The 16,808-nt window shown below is 51.3% G+C and overlaps 5 protein-coding genes across 5 annotated transcripts; 3 read left to right on the top strand and 2 right to left on the bottom strand.

Moving 5' to 3' along the window:
* Positions 1-1,027: 1,027 nt before the first annotated feature.
* Positions 1,028-3,874, bottom strand: BBA_07016 (voltage gated chloride channel; the record flags this gene model as incomplete). Its single annotated transcript, XM_008602113.1, has 5 exons — positions 1,028-1,195; positions 1,252-1,629; positions 1,687-3,156; positions 3,208-3,590; positions 3,664-3,874. The coding sequence occupies 5 exons, from the start codon at positions 3,872-3,874 to the stop codon at positions 1,028-1,030; spliced, it is 2,610 nt and encodes an 869-aa protein (XP_008600335.1).
* Positions 3,875-5,403: 1,529 nt separating this feature from the next.
* On the top strand, positions 5,404-7,227 carry BBA_07017 (Sas10 domain-containing protein; the record flags this gene model as incomplete). Its single annotated transcript, XM_008602114.1, has 1 exon — positions 5,404-7,227. The coding sequence occupies one exon, from the start codon at positions 5,404-5,406 to the stop codon at positions 7,225-7,227; it is 1,824 nt and encodes a 607-aa protein (XP_008600336.1).
* A 201-nt stretch (positions 7,228-7,428) lies between these two features.
* On the bottom strand, positions 7,429-9,071 carry BBA_07018 (beta tubulin; the record flags this gene model as incomplete). Its single annotated transcript, XM_008602115.1, has 5 exons — positions 7,429-7,825; positions 7,899-8,686; positions 8,774-8,896; positions 8,955-8,978; positions 9,060-9,071. 5 exons carry the CDS (start codon positions 9,069-9,071, stop codon positions 7,429-7,431), a joined length of 1,344 nt encoding a protein of 447 aa, XP_008600337.1.
* A 2,285-nt stretch (positions 9,072-11,356) lies between these two features.
* BBA_07019 (uncharacterized protein) lies at positions 11,357-13,414 on the top strand (the record flags this gene model as incomplete). The annotated part of the gene is made up of 1 exon (XM_008602116.1): positions 11,357-13,414. The coding sequence occupies one exon, from the start codon at positions 11,357-11,359 to the stop codon at positions 13,412-13,414; it is 2,058 nt and encodes a 685-aa protein (XP_008600338.1).
* An 822-nt stretch (positions 13,415-14,236) lies between these two features.
* BBA_07020 (sphingolipid C9-methyltransferase) lies at positions 14,237-16,702 on the top strand (the record flags this gene model as incomplete). The annotated part of the gene is made up of 1 exon (XM_008602117.1): positions 14,237-16,702. The coding sequence occupies one exon, from the start codon at positions 14,237-14,239 to the stop codon at positions 16,700-16,702; it is 2,466 nt and encodes an 821-aa protein (XP_008600339.1).
* Positions 16,703-16,808: the final 106 nt, after the last annotated feature.

Below are 16,808 nucleotides of genomic sequence, written 5' to 3' on the forward strand. Positions count from 1 at the left end.
ACGACCCCCTTTGGGGGAAACGCAACGCATCGAACAGTTTGAGATCCATCGCGCGGTCCACGGCCACCGAAGCCGCCCATGTCTACGCCGATGGGGCGCCTTCCAAGTCGTTACCTACTTACTGCGTTTAAACAGACTTTGCTTCTATATCTCTTCCTCCAAGGAAATGCATCAATTATAACAACATCAGAGCTCAAAGTGAGTTAGCCCTTTAATTTCTCCCGTTCTTCTCTTTGTCGTCATTCTTGTCTACAGATCAAGTTTCGATACCAGCATCAAACGCAGACCGCGTCCTACGCCGGCCGGAGTGACTGCCTTACTCCGATGCTGTCTGCTCATTGGTCTGAACCGCCAGCGCTAACCACGCCTCTGCCTGCAGTGGGTACGGGTTTATCGCGGGACCAGTTGCGGCAACTTTAGAGGCAATCAGGGTGCTCTGCATCCTTACTTCCTCATTGTTACTACGGAATAAGTGTTGATTATCTTCTTCCGTCCGTCTACAGGTCAATCTGTAGTCCAGAAAAAGAGCCTTTCTACTCCTAGGCTCCGTTGCACTCCAACGATCATGGCCATCGCAACTGAGCCTACCCCAGCAACTCAGGCTACCTAGCGCTTCTCAAACACCATGACGATAAATACCCCAGGTAGCCCGCCCGTCTCAGCCCGATGTCGGCATAATACACTTCTCACTATGCTTGAGACTGATCAGATGACTTGACGACAGGGAAGATAAACCCCCTGTCCAATTTTGTTCACTTCCGCCTTTATTAATGCAACTCTGGCCCTCAATTTCTACTTTGACTGGGGGCCGGATTGTTGGCTGGCATACACTCGACAACAATCATCACCCACACAGCTGTGCGAATGAAAGTGATACAATTCAATCTTCAGATGCATGCCGTAACCCACGCAATGCAACGCGATGCTAAAATATCAAGACTGGTGATAAAATCATGGTCCACGTGCAGCAACTCCAACACCTTCATCAGACATAGACCCTTGATGAGCCAAATCGTAGTCTACCAGCCTAGCTCTGTTCCTCCTCTTTCTCACGCATGTGCTTCACAAATGTTTTTTTGTGAATCATGCCTGCATATCGTCCATCCTTGGTCGCACAAATGTATCGTAGACCAAGCTTTACAAAACACTCGTAAACAAGATCTGTCGGAGACCGCAAATCAAGTGCCACCGGGGCCTAGTCACCGTCAGCAGTGTTTCAAGAGTGTCAACATGATTGGTCAAGTCACTTACAGGGTCAATGTATGGCGTGAAGTCAGTAGGATCCACAGTGTCGTCCTCGTCCTCGTCCATGCTAGGGACTCGGTCCATAAGACACAAGCTAGTCGCCTCTTCCTCAAGTTGATCAAGTGCAAACTCCAGATCCGGCGCTGGAATCAGTCCCACCAGAATATCATGTCGTAAGATTGGTAGCCCGCCATCAAGTTCCCCAGCACGATGCAAAATTTCCAACTTTGACCTGAGCTTGGTCGCCGCCACAAGTGGGGAGTTGGTAATGTCAATAACTCTCTCCCGCCGAAAGCGTGTGATGATATCAGCCAGGTCGCCTGTAAAGACAGGCTTGTGCTTATTATCTAAGAATGGGTAGGCGTTCATCGAAGTTAGTAGGTCCTGGTCCTGGTTAGCGGGCTGTTTCTTGTCGCGGACAAAAAAAGAGCTTTCACTTACATAGATGCTGTTGGGCTCTATTGCATCTGCTGTCCATTTCGCCACCAGAATGGTTAACGAGAATGGCAAAACATAGTCCAGACTGCCCGTCAATTCAAACAGAATGACGGCCAGTGTGACAGACAGGCGTGTGACACCACACATTGTTGCCCCAGCCGCAATCAGCCCATAGACACCGGGTTGAATGCAGGTACCGTCGGCCTCGGTGGCGCAGTTCCCCCAGATTCTCCAGTCGGGAGCCGCCAGAACAAGCCACTGAACCAGGTGACCTACCATGCGGCCCATGAGACCACCAACAACCATGGATGGAATGTATATGCCCGCAGGAACCTTGATTCCAAAGGTAATGACGGTCAGGAATCCCTTGATGAGAAACGCAACTACAAGAGTCTTGAGAATTCCTGGAATGTCGTCGACAGAGTTGGGACACAAGCCTAACTCGTCACGATTCGCATCAGTCGAGTCATCGCAAGGAGACGCGAGGTTGAGGAGCAGCTTTGCCACTGGCAGTTTCGTCAATGCATTCCAATAGCTCAACAAACCTGTCATCAATGCAACGAGAAAAACTTCAAACATGGGGTATCTTTTGATCACCTGGAGACGCCGGAAGGTGTGTGCCCAATATTTGGACGCTTTGATGAATAGCGCACCAAGTGCACCGCCAAGAATTCCCACCAAGAAAAAGCTGCCCAGTTCAAAGAATTCCCAGTCAACTAGGTATCGAACTTGAAACATAACAATCTTGTGTGTTCCATAAGGATTCAAGAATTTGAGGGACAGTGCGGCGACAATGCAACAGAAGAATGTTCTGAAGAGGGTTTTCGCTGGGAAGAAGTACGACACTTCCTCTAGACCAAACAACACCCCTCCAAGAGGAGCACCAAAGGCAACGGCTACACCAGCTGCGGCAGCTGCAGATAGAACCTCGCGTCTCTTGGCATCGTTACGATCGTACTTCGAAAATAGGCGGCAAGCGATATTTCCAACACAGGCAGCCATGTGCACGTAGGGACCCTCTTTGCCAAGACTCAGGCCGGAGGCAACTGAGAATACCAACGCGACCATCTTGATGACGAGCGTCTTGAGGCCAAGGAAACCGTGTAGGACAAAACCACTTAGGATGACTCGGACCTCAGCAACACCGCTTCCTGCAGCGGCATAGTATATCATTGGCGGGTTTGCTTCCGGTACATCCTCTTCGGGAGCTGGACTAGAGCTATCGTCGGTTCCGAGGTCAGTTGCTGGTTGCGGCAGCTGCTCTGCTGCCAGGTTTTCGTCCAAAGTAGTGAGCTGATAAGATGAGGCGACAACTGTTCTGGTCCAAAGCGCAATCCAGCATGAAAAGGTAGCGAGCGCGATGACTAGGAACAAATAGACGAGATAGTCGGTCCAATGTGCTGCAAGTGAGTGGATTCGAAATGCTTGCGACCAGCTTTTCCAGTCTTCACAGGCACCTTTAGGGCAGCATTTCTATCACCACATTAGCTGGACCACAGGCTGATACACAGTGGAGAACCTCACCTTCTCATCCAAGTACCAAGCTCTAGCACAGAAACCATCTTTGAAGTCAAAGACTGTAGATTCCGTGACATCGACAGCGTATGCAATCAATGCGATGATGACACCACACAGGGCACTGAGAAACCATCCTTGTGCACCATCTAAAGCGTTTAATATTCGGCCTCGCACATCTTTTCGAGCACGGAGAGCCTTGACCCGATGCGAATCGGCGATGGTATCGTGCACCCAGTCGGTACTGGTAAATTGGTCGTACCAAACGCGCTCCTCTGGGAATATTGAGCTTTTGGATTCTGCCAGACTGCTTCGGCCTTCCCCGAGTGCGGAAACAAGGCGCTGACCCCACGAAGGCTGCCGACTGTGGTGTCTCGTACCGCGAAGACTACCTGTATACCGCAACACGTAATTAGCCGATACACCTCGCAGCGCGGCTAGGGAAGAAGATCGAGGACAACGAACCCGTTTGGCTCTGGTGGCGAGACAGGCGACCAATAGGTCTCGGGGATCGGCCGCCATTATCTATACGGATGCGGGATCTAGAGGTATTTAACAGCGGAGAAAGTTCGCTAGGTTCGGCGGTTGAGTGATGTCGGTGGTAAGGTCGTCGTGAGGCTCGTGGAGAATCTGGCTGCTGTTGCGTGCCGTAGTCGTCGCTCTGCTGGGAGTCCATCTTGCTGCCAAAGATAGAGCTTTGGGGCCCGCTCGTGAGGCGTATAAAGAAAGGTACCTAGGTAGGTAGCAATCGCTCAACCGAGTCAGGTGAGTTCCGGGGAGTCACAGCTCAAGCCCAGTTGGGCTAGGTAATGCAAAAAATCGGTTTAAAGTTGCATTATTTACAGCAGTGACGAGCAGAGCGAACCGGGGGTTGTGTCGACAGCCAGCATAAGGAAGTTGAGGTAGATGGTATAAATATCGAAATAGAGGAGGAAAGGAAGCAACTCTGAGGTTGCGTCGCGAGGCACGCTTCCCGTGCTATGAAGATGCACCAGACCTCGAGCAGGGAGGTGTGGCCCGTATCCATGCATGTATGGACAGACGAGGTTCACGTGGACGGTAGGATTGCGTCTCGAGTCTCTCCACACCGACAAGTTTGGCGGCCCGCAATAATGGTCAGTGTCCCGCGATTGGGCGGGGGAGGAGAGATCATTTGTTTACTTGATGATGTGGTTGCAAATACGGGTAGAGAGCAATGAGGTCGAAAAATAAAACGATACCCTTTCCCCATGTCTTGACGCAGATGCACCTGCGGGAGAGGTACCTGACGGCGGGCGGCCAGCCACGGCACGTCGTTGACAGCTGCGGGTCTGAGGAGGGAAGGCCTAATACAACGTAAACAGGTGGCACAGCGTGATGCAGTGCTGTGGCATGGCGCAAGCTTAGGTATTTCCCAATTTAGCGGCTTCAACCAGGCGTCAAGGCTACCTAGGCACACTAGGTACCTAAGCAACTAAGGTACCTCTCCAAGTAGATTCCAGCCGCTGCTCTCCAACACAGGAGAACTCTCACCAATGTCAGCCGGTTTTATACCCAAGAGTGGCCTGACAGGGCTGGGTGGCTAGGAATAGGTAGGTAGTAGGCTGAATAAATAATTTCGGGTGGTACATGCCTTAAGTAAAACATGATGAAATAAGTAGTTATCACTGCGCTACGCCTTCATACGTTAAGTGCTTTTTATTTAGCTACCTAGGTAGGCGCGCGTATAGTTGGCTAGCAGCTATCTATTTAGGCGGTCAGAACCTACCTACCGTGCTATCTAAATACCTACCAATTAGGTACATCTGATTAAGTGGGGCCCGGGGTCTCTCGCGGGGCAAGACGCACGCTGGAACTTCCAGTCGAGGGTCCCAACTCGCGCCTCGTAGCACTTGGCTGTCTCGAGTATCACCTGCACCGTCGACAGGTCATTTGTCTCCAAGCCAAGGCGGCAAACATGGTCCATCCGTACAAAATGGAGCAGCTGATATACTTCACCATATGATGAGTTTTTCAGAATGCGGATCTCATTAGGAAATTATTTTCTGTCGGCCTCATGTAGGGCCTGGCGGCATCAATCAATATACACCAGTCTGTATACTGGTCTGCCCCACATTTCTTCCCTTATCTTATCAGTGCCCAAAAATTTCCCCGTTGCCAGAAAATCCCATCATCGGCTGTCCGTCCAGCCCAGCCGTCCATCTACAATACGATAGATTCGCGAAAATGGGCAAGAAAAGAAAGACATCCGGTCGTAATGCCGACTCCAAAGGCCCAAGAGACTACGATCCCAAGGATGCCCGTCTCGGCCCCATCAGTACATACGAAGATGTCGCCAATTCTGAAGACGAACATTTCCTCAACCAAGACACGATAATGCTCGACGATGAGCCTGACAGTAAACGTCGTCGCCAAGACGACGACATGGAGCTTTCCGATGAAGAGATACTTGGCTATGAAGACTCAGATTCCGAAGACGATGCCGCTCCTATCTCTGGGAAGAACGCCTCGGCTGTTGCAAAGAAAAAGGCCATCGACGACCAAGACGACCAAGAGGAAGAGGAAGATGAAGATGCTGGCTGGTGGGGGTCCTCTAAGAAAGAATACTACGATGCCGACAAGATCGAGACAGAAGCCGACGCCCAAGAGGAAGAGGCCGAGGCCAAGCGCATTCAAAAGAAAAAGCTCGCCAAGATGCAGGAACAAGACTTTGTCTTTGACGGTGATGAGTGGCTTGCGGCCGAGGGCGATGCACAAGATGGCGAGGAGACTGTCACTGAAGTTCTCAAAGAAATCGAGGTTACCGACGACATGACACCAACAGATCGATACCAGCTTCTGGTCACAAGGTACCCGGAATTTGAATACCTGGTCGCCGAATTCGAGACCCTGCAACCAAAACTAGTCGAGCTGAAGGCTGTCGCCGATTCAACGTCGCCTCAATCTCTCGAGTCTGTCAAATACTGGGTCCTTGGTTGCTACGTCGCTGCTCTTGCTAGCTACTTTGCTATTCTAGCAGCACCTGCTCGAGACGCCGGACAGATTCAGAAGCCCATCGATCCATCAGAATTGCGCGATCACGACGTCATGGAAACTCTTGTTCAATGTCGTGATGCTTGGACCAAGGTTCAGAATTTGCAATCCCTACAATCTGCCGCCGACGTCGACAGTGAAATCGCCGTTGACACCGCTGCAAGCGCGGAGATTGTCGTTGAGAAACGCAGCAAGAAGAAAGCCGCCAAGGACAAGGTTGATGCAGCGAAGAAGAAGGCTCAGCTGGCCAGAGCCAAGGAGATTGAAGCATCTGTTGCCGACCTGTATGGCCTGCCGTTGTCCAATGGCAAGTCGAAGAAGAGATCAAGGACAGTCGCCGCGCCCCAGGAAGACGATGAGTCCGACTTTGGCGAGGAAGACGCCCTTGATGCCCGAACTGCCGCCGACAAGGCTGCTCGCAAGAAGAGTCTCAAGTTCTACACATCTCAGATTGCTCAAAAGGCGAATCGCAGAGCCGGCGCTGGACGTGACGCCGGTGGTGATTTGGATATTCCTCACCGCGAGCGTCTCCGCGACCGCCAGGCCCGACTGCTCGCCGCCGCCGAGAAGCGCGGCAAGCGAGACTCCAAGCACGGTGCCGATCTGGGCGACGACAGTGACGAGGGCGACGACGCCGCCGCCAAGGCGGTCCGTGGCGAGGAGGACGAGTACTACGACATGGTCGCCAACAAGGCCAAGGAAAAGAGAGAGGACAAGGCCGCGCGCTACGCCGCGTACGCCGCCGCCAGCAAGGCCGACCGCGTGGTCGAGGTGGAGCAGGTTGGCGAGGACGGCAAGCGCAAGATCAACTATGCGATTGAGAAGAACAAGGGCCTGACGCCAAAGAGGAGCAAGGACGTGCGCAATCCCAGAGTCAAGAAGAGGAAGCAGTACGAGGCCAAACAGAAGAAGCTCAAGAGCATGAAGCCCGTCTGGCAGGGCGGTGAGCCCAAGGGCGGATACAAGGGAGAGCAGTCGGGTATCAATGTTGGCGTTGTCAAGAGTACGAGATTATAAAAGCGTCGTGTCCATAATAGAATCATTCGAACCCTGCTGGTCCTGCCACTTATTGGATGCCAAGTTGCTTGTAAATCATATCAGACGGAATATTAAGCGACAATATCATCAGCTCCAGACTACTTTAAAGGCAACTATGGCAAACGCTTTTGTAGAATTGTAAACATGATCAAAATTTTCACACCAGCGACAGATGGATAATCACGCGTCCTTCTCCAACGGCAGCTCTTCCTCGTACTCCTCGTCATCCCCATCAGCAGCACTTGCTTCCTGATACTGCTGATACTCGGAGATGAGGTCCTTCATGTTTGATTCAGCCTCGGTGAATTCCATCTCGTCCATGCCTTCGCCTGTATACCAATGCAAGAATGCCTTGCGTCGAAACATGACGGAAAACTGGGCATCGACGCGCTTAAAAATGTCCTGGATGGATGTTGAATTGCCGATAAAAGTGGACGCCATTCTCAGGCCTTTGGGCGGTACAGAACAGAGCGCGTTTTGGATATTGTTGGAGATCCAATCGACGAAATATGAAGAGTTTCTGTTTTGGACCTTGCGCATTTGGTCTTCGACTTCCTTCATTGCAACTTTGCCGCGGCTATTTCAAAAAATCGGGGGGTCAGAGAGACAAATTTGACAACTCCAGTTTTGAGTCAGATAGATATACATACAAGATGGCGCAGCAGGTCAAGAAACGGCCGTTGCGAAAGTCGGACGCGGCCATCATGTTCTTTGGGTCAAACATTTGCTGGGTAAGCTCCGAGACGGACACGGCCCGGAACGAGTGAGAGCCTCGACCGGTCAAGGGGGCGAAGCCGACGGTGAAGAAATGGAGACGAGGAAAGGGCACCAAATTGACAGCCATTTTGCGCAGGTCCGAGTTTAGCTGGCCGGGGAAGCGAAGGCACGTCGTGATGCCCGACATGACCACAGACACCAAATGGTTGAGGTCCCCATAGGAAGGCTCAGAAAGCTTCAAGGTCCGCGAGCAAATGTCATATAGCGCCTGGTTATCGATGCAGAACGTCGCGTCAGAATTTTCAACCAGTTGATGGACCGACAGAGTAGCATTGTACGGTTCGACAACGGTGTCCGAGTTGCCAGGGGACGGCACAATCGAGTACGTCGCCATCATGCGATCCGGGAATTCCTCGCGGATCTTGGCAATCAGCAGAGTACCCATGCCGGATCCCGTGCCGCCGCCGAGCGAGTGCGTAATCTGAAAGCCCTGGAGGCACTCGCAGCCCTCGGCTTCCCGGCGGACCACGTCGAGGACCTCGTCGACAAGCTCGGCACCCTCGGTGTAATGGCCCTTGGCCCAGTTGTTTCCGGCGCCGGACTGGCCAAACACAAAGTTGTCGGGGCGGAATAGCTGGCCGAGGGGCCCAGCGCGCACGGCATCCATCGTGCCCGGCTCGAGATCGATGAGGACCGCGCGGGGCACGTAGCGATCGGAAGCCTAAGAGATGTGAATTGTGGATTGGCATCATCGACTAGGCCGCAAAGGATTGGACTTGAAAAGATGAATTTTTTCTTCCATTCGTACCTCGTTAAAGTAGACGTCCATGCGTTCAAGCTGAAGGTCGGAGGAGCCATGATAGGCGCCCTGGCTGTCGAGGCCATGCTCGGCAGAGATGGTCTGCCAAAAGGCGCTGCCGACTTGGTTGCCCTATATATGGGCTTCAGATTCAGATTTTGGCGGGAAAATATTGACGAGTATCACTTACGCATTGGCCTGTCTGAAGATGGACCTGTGGGAAGCGAGAGGCGATTGTTAGCAATGCATCGAGAGGCTGGTGTAGCTCGTCGCGATGGTTCAAGACGGGACTTACTATCTCACGCATATTAACGGCTGAAGGTACCGAGGAAGAAATAAGACGATAATTCTGGGGAGCGAAAAGCTTGAAGAGGGACAAAAAATGGTCAGAGGGGCCGAGAAAAATACAACAAGAGTGAGTTTGGATGTGTAACCCTCTTTATCGGAAGCAGCTGACTTTGCGCCCACAGTAACTACAATGAGACATTTGTTACTTTTTTCAAGGTAATGTCAGCTCATTCGCCAGGCAGACGTATTTACCGGTCTGCTTCAAGTGCCCGCGTTCCGTGCTGTTGCCTTGCCGCCCATATTAAGCCAAGAGGGGGACTTGCAGTAGCTTCAGCTGGCCAAGATGAACCCTTTGCCCGCGAGCAGTTTCCGCAGTCCCCCCTCCTGTCAGGCAGCCATGCATTGCATGCACCATACCTCATGCATCAACTATGCATCGTGCCGGGCAGCAGCGAGGTCTTTTCGCCGTTTTCGGTAGATGAACACCCACTGGCTCGGCCTAATCTCGCCAGCTCTTGAGTTGGCAACTAATAGACTTCTTTATGTATGCAGGCCTTGGCACATGCGCAAACTTCATTCTTGATTGCGCCCATGCCAAATTAAGCGTTATAATTAGGATAAGCCGTATCCTAAGCAGATTCTTACTTGAATCACTTGCAAAGGCATTTTGGGGGGGGGGGGGGGGAAGCACTAGTTCCTGAAGCAGAAAGCATGTCCCGCGATTTAGTCTTCGAGGTCCTTATATTGTAAAAATGCGCCGCGCTGCTGTATCAAAGATCCAGCGGCTATCAAAGAAGACAAATTGCAGTAGGGAACGAAAAAAAGAAAAACGAAAATAAGAATCAATCTCAATCCAGGGGAGGCAATCAATTTTTTCCAGGCAGCTGTCGCGCTTGCTCGCAAGCAGCTGCAGTATTTGCCTGCGGGCGGCTGTAGCGGCTGATTGCGTGCAGCCGCAGCTCTTTCCGAGACGTCTTGACCAACTGCAGGTCTGTGTCGCTGCCGCAGTCGCAACAGCTGCCCCTTATATTACGCCTAGTTTGATGTTTGATGGCTACCTAGTTGTAGCCTCGATAAGGGACTTTAAGTGATCCGTTTACCCAAAATCGTTTCTAGTAATTACTACCACTCCTGATACTTACTGCGAGTGATGTATGGCTGATTGTTATTACTACCTCGTACTGCTCCAATGCTACGTGCACGCCACTCGCACACAGCTACGTGGCATACACGGGCCGACCCATCAATAGGCATAGACTAGCCATTTATAGGCGTAACGCGGGTGCTGGACGCTCGATTTTCCCGTTTCAGCGTCGAGCTATGATGCGTATACACCGGACTGTTTCAGCCATCCGCAAGTTTCAAGCTACGTGGTCCAATTCGCCAGTGTGACGCGCTATTCTGTAATAGCTTTACATTATCAGGTAGGCTCTACGTCATGCATGCATCGTTGTAGTACCTGCGTATAGCCTCTTGTAGTGCTGCTTGCATGTATGATCATATGATGTAGAGATCCTAGGTCGAATACGACTTCACTGATCATTCCGCCTGTATAAGCAGTGGTTCGTGTCCCAGATCTACATGCATGTAGTCAGTGAGGTCGGAACTTTGTCACTAGAGTGTTGTGGCCAACGGTTCCAATCTTTTCGTGTGGCTCGTCGCCTTCAGCCGCCGGAAGACGATCCAACATGGAGACCGCACGCAGCATCTTCTCTTGAGTAAGGCTTAGAGAGTTACTGTTGTTGTTATTGTATGAAATAACGCCTGGGGGTCTCTATGTAAAGGCAAGAGGCGCCCGTCGGGTACCGGAGTTTATGCTCCGGTTCCTGACAGCGATGTTGCCCAAGCGGCAAGCTCGCTGCCAGTCAAACAAAAGTACTATCACCTTACCATTATCCATTATTGGGACGTTGTAAGAGCAGCTTAGCTTAACTATATCCAGCGGTGGCGGAAAGGCTTAGATGGTGAGCTAGCGGCCTGTGATGAGCTGCTGCAAGACAGAATGGAAGAGTCAAAATGGACACGTAGTAGTTCCATAATTGACACGTATTGAGTCAAGACTGGCACGTACGGCCTTGAAGTGCTTTTTGTTTGGCTGGTCACAAATTAGACTTGAGCCTTTGGTGGAAGTCGTGCTTGCCGCCAAGGGTGGCTTGGTTATGCTACGCGATCATAACTACAAGAAGAAGAGCATCACCTTCATGTTTTAGCAAGTGATTTCTGAAAGGGCACCAACAGACCTTGACACGCTGCACCACTTATTTCGACTACATTCACCCTTCCTACAGCTTTATTGTCAGAAACATGGCAAGCACGAACCCGGAGATCCATCTTTGGCAGCAAAGCCTCAAAGATAGAAGCCAGTACGAAGAATCCTTCAAGCAGATTTTTGAGTCGAAAGAGCCGCGGTGCGAAGGTTGTGAACTACTGGTCAGCTACGATGACGAGAAAGCAACGCAGTTGGCGGCGTCCTTGGATAGGTTGTGGGTTTACGACAGAGTCGCTGATGATCCTAATATCACGTCGGAAACTTCTCGAGACATTGGAGTAATGACGGAAGATTCGCCACAGGATTTGCGATGGTATGTATGGGCTGGGAGAAGAAGAGCCCTGTCGAAAAACGATGTCAGTGACGGAGATGTTGAAGCGCCTACGGTTTGGAGAGGTTACAACGTCAAGGACTTTACAGTGGAAAACCCATCGTCTGATCGGATCTGCCTCATGCACGGCATTAAATGGACAGACCTCATGCTTACGGCTGTGGAATTTGGCCCAGCGATCAAAAGAGTCATAACTCAGATGCAGTCGAGTTCCACCGAGCTGACACCACGCCTACGACGGCCAGCAAAGAGCATAGACAAAGGGGTGGCGACGCCACACACAATAGCTGCTTGGCGTGAGTTCACAGGGGAGGAGGTAGGAATGCGAGACCTGGTGTTGGGCCACTGGCACACCTGGTACATACTCTCGATACTCTCTAGTACCGAGAGTGGCGGTCTCCTTGCAGCCAGCGCCGCAGAGTGCCTCACCACATATACAGACTATGTTGATGTCACAGATGGCGGCGACGTGGGCTTGGCGGGTGACCATATGAAGTTGGCGTTTGATGGCATGACCTCGCCGTTTATAGCGAACTGTCCTGGCGCACGCGCAGCAATCTGGACCGCAGCAAGTGTCATACGTTATAGGGCCTTGTTGGCCCGTGACTTGGTTCCATGGCGTGCGTCTATTCACGACAAGGGTCCGCCGAATACACGAGCGGCCTTGGTAGCCGCACTGCCGGATCCTCTGGAACTCACGAACCTGCGAATGCTCGACGGGTCGATGCTTGCCTCTTACTTGGCAACAGTGGCTGGCACTCTGCCCGACCAGCGCCCAAGCATGCACGGCGCGACAATGTCTGGGCATACAAGCTGTGTGCTGGTTAGACGGGCGACCTCGAACCTGTACAAGTACAATGATATTACAGACTTGCAGTCGGACATAACCATGCACGAGGCCATGAACCCGCTCGCCTTTGCCACAGTCGTCAACGGAGGCCAAGTCGGCATACAATATCTCTCGGCAATCAGTCGCGACGCTGATCTTGTGTTGTCCTGCGGGTGCGATTCAGATATGCACCAATGGGCACATGACATGGCCATGGGCTCCAACGTGTGGTATGCTCTTTGCCCGCGGTACAATGCGCTGCAACAAGTTGGTCTCTACCATGAAGAGTGCCCAGATACACTCTTTGACGGGCTACCAATGATAGTCACCACCGCCAGCATGGGCAACACGGCAAGCGCTGCCTCGAATGATCAGGCAACTTTTGACAGGGACTGGAACTTGGACAAGAATCCGACAACGCTCGCCTCAGAGTTTGGTATAAGCCAGGACGGGCATGATGCTGAAGTCGCCATTCGCGTGGTTGCTCGGATTTTGCCCATGCACGACATGAAGGCCGTGCATGCGGAATGCCTTGCCCGAATCAAGGCCAATCCGCAATGGTCGCGAGATGAAGGACCTGCGCAGACGGGAGGACTCTTGGTGCAGCTCATCAGTGACCTCGCACTTTGTTATGAGATCATGGACCATGACGAGCTTGACGAGCTAACGGGCTACCTGAATGAGTACATTGAGCTTACGGTCATCTCATGCGAAGAACAGAAGGATGGCCAGGTCCCTACGTACCTCACTGATGAGTTTTACATGCGCCAATCCAGGCTCTACATCAACTTTTATGACTTTATGTCGAAGAAGCATGCTTTACAGGACAAAGGGTTGCACTGCAGGCGATTCGCAGTAGGCGCCATGTCGCTCTTCTTTGACAGTTGGAAGTATGGCTCTTATGTGGCTATAGCTCGATATGCAGGGCTCTAAGGGAGAATAGGCCTCCTTTTCTGTCTCTTCTTTGATCATTTCTTATATTCTTGGGTATAGAGCTTAAAGTCATAGGCAGTGATGACATTCGCACCACGCCTAGTTTGAGAATTCAAAAGAAACTTGCTATATTTACCGTATAAACTGTTCCGTTAATGATGTAAAATCGAGTTTTTTTTTTAGTGGAAAAGCTTTGCCAGATTTCAGTAGCTATTAGGAGATGGTGGTTTGACAATCGTTCATCTCCAAGTCTCGATAAACTCTAGAAATGATAAAGACGATTTATATAAATAGTAAAGAAGTACTCGACTAACTATAATACTTTAGTTCACATATACTAACTCCATACATTTTTTTTCTTAGGCCTTCATATACTAACTACTACTTTTAATAGACGCTTGGAGGTATACTCGGTCGGCATAAGTAAATTAGTGCAGATACCTTTGTTCACGCCCTGGGAGTACTAGAGAGACATGTTTCTACGAAAAGAATTTAGAAAATTGTTCAAGCAATACGGCAAGCATTGTCGGCCAAGATCTTTATGAAACCGAATATATCCTTACAAGTTAATGCTGGATTGCCATGTCGCTTGCAGCGGCAAACTACCACCATAGACAAACCCAGTGCCCCACCAGGCAGATGTGTCGAGTTAGACGTCAACCTTGCATCTCAGAGACCAGGACAGCATCGCGAGCAACAGCACCCGTTGCTGAGCTGCTACTGAATTATTATGCATCCATAACACTCTCTCCAACTCGATCAACAGCATATGCAATCAACCACGAATCTCTCATCTTCTTGGGCGGCCGATAGTTTCCCACAATGACATCTCGCGACCCCTCGACGTACGAAAGCTCAGAGGAAATCTTCTCCTCGACGCTGACGCTCCCTCAAATCCGATCGCTCCACAAAGCTCTCCATGTACAAATTGACGAAAAGTCCAGCCGTCTGCGCACGCAAGTCGGCGGGTCGTACCGAGAACTGCTGGGCACCGCCGACGCCATTGTTGGAATGCGACGCGACAACGACGAGGTGCAGCATGTCCTCGCTACCATGGGCAGCCGCTGCGGGCGGACAGTTGTCACTTCCAAAGCTGCCAACCTGAAAAGCTTTACAGCCAAACAGGAGAATTCTTCTGCCTCGGCTGCGATACGACTGCGTCTTCTGGAGGCCTGTGCCTTGGTGTCGGAGCGCCTTCTCAACGGTGGCAGCGGACTCAGAGAAGGCACAACAAAGGGTGATCGATTGGTTCTCGCAGCAAAGGTTCTTGCGCTGAGCAGGCTTGTAATAAAGAGCCTCAGCGACAGCGCCTCCCCGCCCGACACTCACGCCTCAGCAGAGGTACTCAAAAAATCGCTGGACGCGCTCCGGCGACGTCTGCGAAGACGTGTGGAAAAGGTTCTTGAGAGGCCTAGCGATGACTCACAACGTCCCGACATCCTGAAGGCGTTGTGTGTTCCGAGTCTCATATCAAGCTCTGGGGCAAAGGATGCTTTGCGGTTTTTTCTAGAAACGCGCAAAAACGCCATGATCCAAGCATTTGATGTCGAAGAGAGCGAGCGAGCGCGTACGCTTGAGAATGTCATGCATGCACTGCGGATATATACGCGAACACTGCTAGACGTTCAAGCTTTGTTGCCGACAAAGCTTCCCGAAGCACTGTCCAATCTCAAGAAGCATCCACTGGTGGAAGATGAGACCTTGCAGGGCATTGAAAATCTACGACTAGATGTATATGGACGGTGGTGTACTGAAGAGTTTCAATACTTTACGCCATTTATCCGACACGACGACCTCGACGGCAAGCAGGCCCGCGAAATGCTGTCAAAGTGGGCGGAAGATGGATCTCAGTGTTTACTCAAAGGCCTCAAGCAGACATTGGAGGAAATGACAGATTACAAACACATCATGGAGCTTCGTACAAAGGTTCTTGAGCTCTGGATACGAGATGGCGGCAAAGCCAAGGGCTTGGATCCGCAAGAACTGCAAGATAACTTGCGCCAGGTCATCAATGAACGCATGCATGCAGTCTTGGGGAATAAAGTCTCAAAACTTCGACTAGTCGGTTCTGAAATTACGGCTACGCTTCAAAATTGGCAGCCTGGTGTTAGCGACAAGCAAGAAGAGCTCTGGGATCCGGCCGGCTACGATGACGCGCTTGCGATTGGCGCAGCACAATTCTTGCAGGAGGTTGATTCACGACTATACGGAAGGAATAACGCAGTTTCCAAAGCTGTTAACAGTTACATGTCCTGGTACAAGGTCATTGACGATGTCAAACATATCGTTGATGCGCTCAAAAAGCAGCGCTGGGACAATGACTATGACGAGGTAGAAGACGAAGAGACCATCGAGGCAAGACAACAGGCGCTAGGCAAGGAAGACCCCAAGCAGCTGCAAGACAAGCTCGACTCCGCGCTAGACAAGGCATACAAGGAGCTGGAAGCTCACCTGACGGAACTGTGGGAAAAGGAGAAGGATGGGAAGCACAGTAAGGATGTTGCGACGTATTTCTTGCGTGTAATCCGCGACATCCGAAGCAAGCTACCCGACCGTGTCGCGATACAGACGTTTGGCCTTGACATGTTGCCCGCTTTGCATGCCAAGGTCGCTCAAGACGTGGCGGATGCAGCCATTGAGGACTTTTCACTTTCGGGGCTCTCTGTCCGGGTCGTCGCTGGCAAGCCGCTATGGGAGGGCGATCCTCTCATTCCCAGTCAGCCCTCGGCGGAGCTATTCAATTTCATGCATGGTCTGTCAATCACCATGTCAGAACTCGGTATCGATTTATGGACCGCGGGTGGTCTGAAAGCACTGAAACAGAGACTCGGTGAAGGGCTGCGCGTTGCGTGGGCAAAGGAGCTAGAAAATTTGACTGGCAAGGTCTGTTCCACGGATGATGCGGTCAAGGCGAAGTCGTCAAAGAAAAAGGCAAAAAAGGGCAAAAAGCCCAAGGACGAGGCCAACGAGGCGGACAAGATGGAAAATGCCGATGGAAAAGCAGATGAGGAGGCCGCTGACGACGACGAAGAAGAAGAGAAAGGCGCCGATGACAAGCGGGCTAGTCCAGAGCTGGTCAAAGATTTATGCACGCAGTGGTTGTTTGATATTGCAATCTTGCAGAATTGCGTTGGAAAGGACGAGACTGCGGCAAAGAGTCTTGCGCACCTGGCAGAGCAGGTATACAAGCACACGGGCATCAGTGATGAGGCTACGCGCAAGCGCATTGTCAAGCAAGCTGGTGAATTCTGGCAACGCATCAGCCTGCTCTTTGGCTTGTTGGCATAGCAGAGCCATAGTCAACTCCAAAAATAGACACGACAACGAAGATTTTTTTGCTCATCGTACCATCTATTGATAGAATGTGATTTTACTCGAACAACAAAAAGAGTTC

This window comes from Beauveria bassiana, assembly GCF_000280675.1.
Source record: "Beauveria bassiana ARSEF 2860 unplaced genomic scaffold BBA_S00022, whole genome shotgun sequence".
In the NCBI taxonomy this organism is placed as follows: domain Eukaryota; kingdom Fungi; phylum Ascomycota; class Sordariomycetes; order Hypocreales; family Cordycipitaceae; genus Beauveria; species Beauveria bassiana.